The sequence below is a fragment of the Phaseolus vulgaris genome, chromosome 4, assembly GCF_051622355.1.
Source record: "Phaseolus vulgaris cultivar YP4 chromosome 4, ASM5162235v1, whole genome shotgun sequence".
Classification (NCBI taxonomy): domain Eukaryota; kingdom Viridiplantae; phylum Streptophyta; class Magnoliopsida; order Fabales; family Fabaceae; genus Phaseolus; species Phaseolus vulgaris.
In genome coordinates, this window is record NC_143501.1 from 2,304,894 (window position 1) to 2,316,717 (window position 11,824).

An 11,824-nucleotide genomic window follows, 5' to 3' on the forward strand; every position below is an offset into this window, starting at 1 on the left:
AATTTCTTTATGCAAATCCCCATTAAGAAAGACATTTTTTACATCTAGTGGATACAAAAGTCATTGTTGAAGAGCAATCATGACTATGAATAAGCAAACTGGAGTCATCTTTGCTACTAGAGAAAAAGTATCACCGTATTGGACAAAATGTTGTGGCAATCATCTCCAACAAAACTCATGAACAATCATACCTTGTAAATGTCTCAAAATTCTTTTCACAATTTTTCAGTGATGTTGGTGGGATTATGCATATGTTAACAAACTTTGTCAATGAAATAAAATACTCTGGCCTCATGATAATGATATATTAAACATCCTACAATAGACTTTTAAAAAGAAGGGCCAGAAACAAAATAACAGACAAGCTTGAGATATGAGTTGTAGACATGAGAACATGGAGTTGAGAAAGGTTTGGAATCATACATGCTTGCTCTACGAAGAAGATCACAAATGTATTTAGCTTGAGACTTGTCATCTATGCTGGTATAGACATCAATGTCTAAGAAATAGTGAAGAGATCCAATATCCTAAGAGCTATGACTGCAAACTTGGAACATGTAACTATGATAGTGATTTGAATCAATTTGACCACTTAGGAGTCTAGAACCATGATTTACAAAAACCATCTCTTGAAAAGCCTCATTCAAGAAGACATTATTAATATCAATACCATGATAGAACATTTTCCAGCCAAAGCCAAAGTAAGAACAACTCGTTGTACAGTAATCAGAAGATGACAGTGAAACACTGTGCATAAATGAATAAACTTGATGGGCTAAAAAGAGAAGATGTACCTTCCACTTATCTCTGAAAAATAGCAGAAACCTTAATGTTGTTGATGTTTTGCTCCAAACATGTTAAAAGGGACATTCACTATGCGAGAAAGAAAGTTGGTGGTGGACAAGTTTGTGTTCTTCATGTTCTGTCTGGTTATCAGATTCTCCACATTTTCTTTGAAGAACTTTCCACACATATTCTTTTCATGATTTTTGTCGAAATAATCTAAATGTGAGACTCTTCAACTAAGAGAGTGTGTTAGCCTTTAAATAGAATATCTGCATAATCTTTTGTTATTAAAATGCAAATAAACAATAGCCTAACTTTAGCCTAATTTCAATCATGTTTTCATGAGATTTAATTGGAACCTAAATTCAGTTATATTTTTCATGAATAAGAAAGAGGGAGGTAGATTTCTACTATTTTTTAAAAAAATTCTTTCTTTTTTCTACTATGAAATTTTCAAACCAAAACTTTAAAAATAAATAATGTACAAATTTATAAATGTTAATTTTGTTAATAATTTTTTTTATTTACATATTTTTAAATAATTATTTTTCGAAATATATGTTTTTGTAAATAATTATTGCACCAAATAATAATAATAAATTATTATATTCTACATAATTGTTTTTCTAAATTTTTAAGAAATTATTTTCTAAATTAATCTTAATGAATAATTATTTTTAAAAGTTTTAAATTATTAATTCTCGTTTCTTCATTTTTAAATAAAAATAAAAAATCAAGTTTAGAGTCAAACTAAATTTTAGACTGTTACACTAAACCATGTTATTTAAATAATTATTTAGCATGTTATTTGAGAAAAAAATAATATAAATATTATTAGAAGAAATAAATTTTTCAAGTCCGTTAATTTTGTTAAAAGTTTGTGTATTTTCTCTCATCTCATAACCAAAACATAATATTTTTATTTTGAAAAAAATCCACACCTTTTTACCTAGGTTACATAATTTTTTTATATATAAGGAGTCTAACTAAGAAAGAAAAAGGCTAACTTAATTATTACTTAATTGATTTTTTTTATTTCGTATTTCCCAAGCCTCTATAAATATTATTATTGACTGGTTTTATTTTTAAGATTTGAAAGTTAATAATATGTTTAGAAATAAACAGTATAATTAATTAATATTTTTTATATTTTACATTTTACATCTATTTTTCACATTTCATATATTTTTCTCCACTTTTTTATTCTAATTTTTAACCTTTAAAGATTTATCCACTCTTTTTATAATAGAAGACATATTAATTTTTTAATTCAAATTTTAAAACAAAATCTATATATAATTAAGTTAGATTGTGGTGCTAAATGTTTGACAGTAGATTGATAAGATAAATTTATATTGATATTTAATAACATTTTTAATGTTTTATATGCTTCTTAGAATTAGAATATTGATAAAACTAATATTTTTGTTACATAATAGAAAAAAATAAAATAGATATAGTAATGATATTTCTAAATTCACACATGGTATATATCTGTATCTGAAAAATAAAATAAAAAGATAAAGATAAAGAAAAAACATAAATTAAGAGAGAAAAGTAAAAAAAAAAAAAATGTTTATTTAAGAGTGAAAGTGCAGAAGAAAGAGGAAGAAGAAGAAAAGTGTTGAAGAGGTTTTGAAGTTTTGGTATATGCAAAGGATTGCGTTGTGTTTTGCGTGAGTTTCTGGTGATTCATCCATGAATACGACGCCGTTTATGGACAAGCAGATTATGGATCTCACTCACGGATCTTCCACTGCGCACCAACACACCAAGGACTTCATCGACCTCATGAAGCACGAACCACCGCAACAACAACACCACCATCAGCATCGCGAAGAAGACGATGATGAAGAAGAAGAAGAAGAGAAAGCGCGTGGCAATGGGATCAGCAAGGACGACATCGTTCCCAGCTACGATTTCCAGCCGATTCGCCCTCTCGCCGCTTCCAGTTACGATTCCGCCCCCAGTTTCGCTGCTGCATTCTCTCGCCCTTGGAACTCCGAATCCAACTCCAAAGTAACGTTTCTCACTTACCCTTTTGCTTTCAAACCCCAAATTTTTTGTCTTTATCCGTTTTGCTCATCTGGGTATTCTGTGTTTTCGATCATGTTTGTTTGTTGGCTTGTGGGGTGTTTGTTAATTAGGGTTTTGAATTAGTTGTTAATGTCTTGTTTAGTGATCATCTTCGAGGTTGTACTTGTCGTGCTGTGGTTTTTTATTGCTGTTTGTTACCCCTTTGAGTTTTATTAACTCTTTCCTGTAAATTGAATAATTCGGTTGTGTTATGTGATGATGAACTGAGATCATGGACACGTACTTTCAAACAGGAATTTGCTATCTTTCAATGTCGGGGGAGGATATCTGTACTGTTTCATTCTAGTTTTTTTTATCATGGGGTTCTTTGTTGTGTGCCTATGATATATTATGTTGAATATTTGGAATTGCTCTGTAGATTCAAGCATGAGTGACTTTTGTGTTTTCGATATAATAAATAAATACACTCTTTGGTAATGATTTTTTGTTTCTACTTTAGACTTCTTATTGGCGCACAATAGAGAACCCTTTCATTATTGTTTGCTGTTTTTTAAAATTTTGCATGTTTTGAATATTTTCCTGAAGTCCATCTTGGTTAGTGCTTAGAGAAAATGGAAGGTGTGTTTGAATAATTGGGTGATGATTCATTTGTAGTGTTGTGTAGGAGGAGGAATAATTCATTTTACTGTCTTTCTGGTGTATTTTCTACATAAATTTTATGTATCCATCCTTATTTTGTGCAGAATTACAGTTCTCTGGATTCGATTGAACCTGCAAAGGTGATTGTAGAAAAGGACCGAAGTGCTTCTGATGCTTCAATGTTGGCTGAGATTGATCGGACCATGCAGAAACATATGGAAAATATGCTTAATGTACTGGAAGGTGTTAGTGCCCGGTTAACACAACTGGAAACCAGAACCCACCATCTTGAAAATTCTGTGGATGATTTGAAGGTATCTGTTGGGAATAATCATGGTATCACTGATGGAAAATTGAGGCAACTGGAGAATATTCTTCGAGAGGTACTTTATCTGTAATAATCAGTAATATTTTATTTGTGTTGAATGAGTTCAAATGTTGACGTAAATATCTGTTATATATATTCAGCACCATAATATTTGTCTCCTAATCCTATAAGCATTGTTTATATGCAACAATTAAATTTGATTTTGACATTTTTTATATTCACACCAGGTATCAATGACAGTCTCTCACTATAGTTGTAGGTCCTTATTTCGTGTTCTTTCTTTTCTGTCCCTAAATTTTCATATATAACTTGTTTACCAAAATTATTAACAAAAGAATTGTGGCACATACACAAGAATCCCTTGTCTGCAGTTTGTAAATGTTAAATGTTCGCAGACTTTTCCCTCTAACTGATAGAACATCATTTTACCAGTTCATATGGCATAACATAGGAGTTATTAGGATTGTAATATTGTGTGTATAGTTCTATAGGTGTGGTATCTTTTCACCCAATGATGATGCCATTCTTTTAGTAGGGTTGCTTTTCCCACACTTTATAGACTCACATATTTTGATAATGTAACTTGACTTGATTTGTGTGTTTCTGATGCGAGTTTGTAATGTGAAACTCTTGCTGTAAATCCTTATTTGTGCAGACCACTTTTAAGTTTAACATAAAAGTGAATGATATTGAAATGTTTGTGAATTTTGGTTAGTTCTCCAATTCCTACATTGTTTGCTAATTAAGATTAATATTAAGCTTCTGTAAGAGGTCTTTTACACGCATCATTTTAGTACTGTTTTAAACTTCTGCAATAGTGAACAATATCATTAAAAAGTATTAAACTGAATTTGTTAGTTCATATTCAAAAAAGGAAAAGTAGAACAAATTATTTGTATGAATGGTTCAAGGCGAAAATTATGATGAGGCCGAGTAGCACTAAAGCTAATTTTTCCCTGAACTTTCATGATATATACGAGTTTATTTTCATACTACTACTGTTTTTACTTCTTTTATAAATGAAACATACAGGTGCAATCAGGGGTGCTAACTATCAAGGACAAGCAAGATATAATGCAAGCTCAGCTGCAATTTGCAAAGTTACAAATGTCCAATACGAATCAGAAACCAGAAGCTCAATCTAGCACCATTAACGTTCCTGTGCAGCAAGCTGTTCCTGCTCCTGTGCAATCTCAACCACAGCTTCCTACCCCTGCTAATCTTCCTCAATCAGTTCCAGTTGTTCCTCCCCCTAATGCTCCTCCTCAACCTCCTCCACAACAGGGTTTGCCACCTCCACCTCAAGTTCAACTTCCAAACCAATTCTCTCCAAACCAAATCCAAGCTGCTTCTCAGAGAGATCCATATTTCCCACCACCTGTTCAGTCTCAGCAGGAAACACCCAATCAGCAATACCAACTGGCGTTATCCCAGCCGCCACATTCTCAGCCTGGAGCACCGCCGCACCAGCAATATCAACAGACCCCACATCCCCAATACCCTCAACCAGCACCTCATCTACCTCAACAGCAGCCGCCGTCACATCCATCCATGAATCCACCTCAACTACAACCTCCACTGGGGCACCATGTTGAAGAACCACCTTATCCTCCTCAGACTTATCCTCCCAATGTCCGCCAGCCGCCATCTCAGTCACCCAGCGGTCCTCCTCCTCCTCAACAGTTCTACGGGACACCATCCCACTCGTATGAACCGCCATCGAGCAGACCCGGTTCCGGCTATTCTTCTGGGTATGGTACACTATCTGGCCCTGGCCCTGCTGAGCAGTATCGCTATGGTGGCCCACCACCTCAGTATGGTGGCAATCCTGCACTGAAACCACCACAACTGCCAACCGCTTCAGTCTCTCCGAGTGGTGGAAGCGGTTACCCTCAGCTTCCAACTGCCAGAATACTCCCACAAGCACTCCCTACTGCATCTGCAGTGAGTGGTAGCTCAGGTTCTGCTGGAACTGGAGGAAGGGTTTCTGTTGATGATGTGGTTGATAAAGTTGCTAGCATGGGATTCCCTAGAGACCATGTGAGGGCCACTGTTCGGAAGCTAACTGAGAATGGTCAATCTGTGGATCTAAACACAGTGCTGGACAAGCTTATGAATGATGGTGAAGTCCAACCCCCACGAAGTTGGTTTGGTCGGTAGCATTACACGGTTAATTCATATGTATAGAAGAACCAATTGCCATGAAAAGATGGTTCATGAAGAGACTTTGTTTTGTTGTTGGGTTGGATTGTGCCAAAGTTCATATTTTGACTCTCTTTTTTCTTTTCTATTCTTGTTTCATGGAAAGTTTAATCTTGTTTGTTTTCTTTTCTTGTTCTGATTTATGACTATCATCTTCATCTTGCTTTGTATATTCGCAATAAATAGAAGTGGATTTCGATAACTATTTAGCCCACTTCAAGTTCTGCCACTTTACTCATTGCTCATTTAATACTTAATGTGTCATAAATTAATGATATCATAATTATAGTTAAATTGTTGTTACAATTTTAGTTTTTAAATAAGATTACAGTGTTAAAAAATATATTTTGTATTTATTTTTTAAAACATAATTAAAGTTGAACCAAAATAATATTTTAATCATCGTAAAATAGGGCACCTCGAAATTTTTTCTTAATTATTATATTTCTCGTGTATTAATATTTAGTTTTGTTTTTGTTATGAATGTATTTATTTAGTGAGGAAATTAGTTTGTTTATTTATTAAAATCATACATTATATTTTAAAAAATATCATAAACAAAAAATAAATAATTTTCTAAACCAATTGAAGTTAAGAAAATGATATTTTTATACTAAAAGTGTTTGAATATGTGTATTCGTTTATTCGTGAATTGATTTTATTATTACTTTACTTATAATAATAAAATTTAAAAATAAAATAATATTTTTTCTTTTTAATAAAATATAAACAAAACATTGTTTGAATATTTTCCAATAGGTCAGTGAAAAGTTTTAAAGTATTGTTTAATGGAGTATTTTTCTTAATTTAAGATTTATTGTGGAATGAGTTAATGAAACACTAAAAAAATTAGTAAATAAAAATTAATTTAAGATATAATTAATTATTTTTTATATTAACTAAATTAGATAAAGATTAAAATAATTATTGGTATCTAAATTAGTTTATATTATTAATAAATATTTTTAAATTGGTATTTAATTAGTTATTAATATTTTAATTATCAATTAATTAAATTCTGAAATCGATAGTTAAAATCTTGATAGTTAATTTAATATTAATTTAAAAATTAATTTAAATATTAATAATTTTTTAAGTTTATAAGATAGTATTTAATTTTTAATATTGATTTTTTATTAAACGAGTTTCTAATAGTTTTAATAGTGAAAATTTAATTTTGTAATTAATTATGTGTTTTCATTATTAAATTGTTTAACGCATATGAATTTCATCTTTTTTAAATAAAAGCTTTCATGTTAGGTATCACTATGCAACTTAAGATCTCAGCTAGGCTGATACCTCAAGTTACAACAATCATTTACCATCACATGAAAAAAAAAAATATTATTGAACAAAAGAAAAAAATACAAAAATACGGGGGGACTATACCAAAACCCATATGTTAACAAAAACGATACATAGGTAGACTATACCTATTCATAAAGAATTCTAAGAATAGACAAGGTGGAAGCCTATTATACCAAAGAAAAGGCTCTCTATGAAAAAATCCTAAATTAGCCAACTTATCAGCACACGCATTTCCTTCACGAAAACTATGAGTAACCATAAACCTAATTTTCCCACAGTAATTAAGACAAGCATTCCATCGATTACGAAGCATCCAAGGAACAGTTGTCTTAGCAGTAAACGCAGCACAAACCAAAGCAGAATCACATTCCAACCAGACATTAGTAAGTCCCATCTTTTGAGCTTCCTCCATAGCATGTATAACCCCATAAAACTCAGCAACCAGAGCAGTCTGAACTTCAAGAAATGCAGAAAAAGCTCCAATAAATTCCCCCATACTCCCACGAAAAATACCTCCGCAAGTAGCAAGACCAGGATACCCCCTAGCAGCCCCATCAGTGTTAATTTTAACCTAGCCTGGTGAAGGAAACTCCCATCTAACAGGAAGAGGACGTAAAACTTTACCAGTACGAGTGTTAATACTAAAAAACCTGAGCACATTGAAATCGAACATATCATTCTTCATTGAAGCTTTAGACGAATTACCCACTAGACAAGTTAAATCTTTAATACATATGAATTTCATCTTGACATATTGAGAAGTTATATGAAATATGTAATTGATCTTGAAAAAATGTGCGATGTTGACATTTGTTACATTTAAAATACTTCAAATCTTATAATACTGATAAAACTATTTATATTTTAGTTTAAAATATGTGATTTTATATGATATTTATAATGTGTAGCAATTTAAATATTGTAGTACTAATAAAATTATTTACACGTTTATTTTAAATATATTGTTCTAATGTAATTTTGTGTCTTATTTAGGATTTTTTTATCCATGATTATACCTTTTTGTGCACAAATAATTTTTGACAAATAAATTTATAAATAAAATATTGATCAATTTATATAAACTATTGGCCACCATTTATATTAATCATTTTCAATTAATTATTTTACACATTTATTAATTTGTTGTTAACCATAACTTTATTATTACACTCACTTTGCCATAAAAGTTACCGCAAGTGTAAACCTAGGCCAAGATGAACTTGAACAATAACAAAATCTACTCAACAAATTCAACGCAAAAGAAAAAAAATTAAAAATAATATATATATATATATATATATATAATTGTTGTATCAATGGTTAATAATGCTATTGGAATTTGTATAATTTCAAAGTCAAGGTAGGGGTTAAGTGAAGTAAGAAAGTTAAGATAAAAAAATTTATAAAAATATTACTTTAAATTTTTTAGTTAAATTGGTATCAAGATCTGTTATTGAATTTTGTTCATGATTAAAACGGATAATTTTATAGATGGTTCATAAATTAATTCCAAGTCACTCCTAAAATAAGTCTTCTTTTATTAGTCCATTAAATAGGTAGATTAAAAAACTTTAAGATAAAGTGAGTTAAGTTATAAAACTTTAATTAACTCCTAAATAGTTTTTAAAATTGTATGAGTTTAATAAATATTATAAATTATAAATTAATCTCCAAATATTTTACATTAATTATAAATTAGTTCTTAATTATTTTTTATTATTTGCAATTTAATTGGAAGGTTAGAGTCCAACTTAACTTGTTCAACTGAGCCAACCTAATTCAACTTGGGTTTGGCCCAATGACAATGTCCAGTGTAGGCATGACCTTGGTTGGACTGTTTATTTCTGCACCTTCATATGTTCTTCTGCCACGCCCATATAAAATGTGAAAATACATTTATCTTTCTTGTGCCACCTCCATAGAGTAGTTTCCGGATTATGTAATTCATACACGCATTTGAAAAAAGACTTATGAACTACATAATCTAGAAGCTAAAAAAGACTTCTGGATTATGTAATTTGAAAACTAATCATGCATCTGAAAAAAAAGGTTTATGGATTATATAATTCGGAAGCTAATTACGAATTTGAAAAAAAGACTTCCGGATTATATAATCCAAAAGATTACAGAGGGATATTTTTGGAAATACAAAAAATTATGGAGGTGAGAGAATAACATATGGAGGTGCAAGAAGAAATAGTCTCTTGGTCGACCTTGTATCAACCTGACCTAACATGGCCTAGTCTGAACTTGGTCGACATTGGCCAAACTTGACTTGATTTAACGTGGTTTAGATTCTAATCGACTTGATGTGGGTCTGATACTACTTAAGTCGACGTGGTTTTGACTCGACTTGACTTAACTTGAGATGGCCATATCGACTTAACATGAGTGTGCCTGACTAAACTTAACTTGAAGTGGGTCCAACTCGACTTATCCCAAAGTGTGCCCGACATAAATTAGCTCAAGGTGGATCCAACTTAACTTTGCTCGATGTGGCCTATCTCAACTCAACTCGATCTAAATGAGTCTAACTTTACTCAACTTAACGTGTATCCATTTACTCGACTTAGCTCAACCTAGGTCATACTCAAATTGCCCGAATTGTGTCCAACTTGACTCTTTCTGAGGTGGGTCTGACTCAACTTAGTTTGAGGTGGGCCTAACTCAACTTAGCCTGAGGTGGGTCTGACTTGACTTATCCCAAAGTGTGCCTGACTTGACTCGACTCAGCTCGAGGTGGATCTAACTCAACTTTGCTTAATGTGGGCCTTATTCAACTCGACTCGAATTGACGTGTGTTCAACTTTACTCGACTTGATGTGTACTTGACTCGACTTAGCTCGACCTAGGTCAACCTCAAGTTGTTCGATTTGAGTCTAAATTGACTACATCTGAGGCTGGTCTAACTCAACTCAACACAAGATGAACCCAACTTGACTTAACTGAAGGTGGACTCAACTTGACTCAACCCAAGGTGAGTTCGACTTGACTACACCTCAAGTGGACATGACTCCAAATCAACTCAATTCGATGTGGGTCCACTCAATTTGGCTTGACATACGCCTTACTGAACCCAGTCTGAGGTGTGCTCGACTTCACTTGACTTGGCTCGAGGTGACTCCAACTCAACTTTATGTGGGTCCGAATCGATTTGGTTTGACATGGACCTGACTCGACCTCCATTCGATGTGAGATCAACTTAACTCAACACGACATGAACCTGATCAATCTTAACTTGATATGGGCCCAATTTTGGGTTCAACCCAACTTTTCCCATGCTAACATGGGATCGACTTGGGCATACATGAGACTCTTCTTGATTTGACTTGATCTAAACGTTATCTAACTTGGATAACGTGGGTCTAACCCGACCAAACCCAAGAGTCGAGTCTGTCTCAACCTGGCCTGATATGGATGAAGTTGGATTAGACCCGACCTAGACTTAGTCTAATCTAACTTATCCCAACTTAAGCTCTGCTTGACTTGACACAACTCGAATCAAAACTAACTTAACTTGACGTAAACTCGATTATAGTGTCAACTTGACCTAAACTCGATTATAGTGTCAACTTGACCTAAGTTCGACCCGACTTTGTTCATCTTGAATTTGAATTTGGATTGAGTAAATATTTTTTATGCATATAAATATATTTTTTTAAATTCTTTTATTTTATTTTCATTTTTGAATAAGAATTTTTTCTTTAAGATATGACCCATAGAATTTTTTCTTTAAAATATGATCCATGATACTTTTGTATTTTGTTAACATTTTAACCTTATGAACTTTTTTTTTTTATCTTTTGAGTTCTTTTTGGCCTTATCCATGTGGAGTTAACCCAAATTGACAAGTGTATTCATGATTCATTATTAATAAGTTTTTTAAATATATTCTTTTAGTAATACGATAATATTAACAAACATATAAAATCCAACTCCCAATTTATAGGAATGAAAGGAGTCACAAATGTGAATAGAAGAAAAATATTAACTATTTTTATTTATTCATATTTGTATTTTTCTGATTTTTTATGAAATCAATTAAATTATACAACTTTCAATTTTTTTTCTCAAAACATTGTTGGAGACTTTTAACTGAAATTTTACTTAAGCTAACCAATATTCTTGCTTAATATAATCTCAAGAGTACTTGATAATGGCTCATAACTTTCAACCATGCATTAGAAACAATTATTATTATTATATATACATAAACGATTTTAATTTTGTTCATATTGATTAAAAAAAATGTACATAATAAAATAATTAAAAAGTATATAAAATATTATTTTAACAATAAATTCGTTGAGATAATATTATTAAAGTGAATATCTTCTAACTACTCGAGGTTGAAACATATATAAATTTTTAAATCATTATTTAAAATTTTATATGAATGATTTTACATTGAAATTACATTCTAATTGATAATAAATAAAAAATTAAAATATGAAATTTGAATTTGCATTGTTTTGATCTGAGAAGCGAAAAAGGCAAAGACGAAAGGGGAGAAATAATAAAAGA

The 11,824-nt window shown here is 31.6% G+C and overlaps 1 protein-coding gene across 1 annotated transcript; it reads left to right on the plus strand.

Annotated features, from left to right (window-relative positions):
- The first annotated feature begins 2,308 nt into the window (after positions 1-2,308).
- LOC137836673 (basic salivary proline-rich-like protein (DUF1421)) lies at positions 2,309-6,194 on the plus strand. The gene is made up of 3 exons (XM_068645361.2): positions 2,309-2,805; positions 3,567-3,845; positions 4,823-6,194. Exons 1-3 carry the CDS (start codon positions 2,485-2,487, stop codon positions 5,948-5,950), a joined length of 1,728 nt encoding a protein of 575 aa, XP_068501462.1. The 5' UTR covers positions 2,309-2,484; the 3' UTR covers positions 5,951-6,194.
- Positions 6,195-11,824: the final 5,630 nt, after the last annotated feature.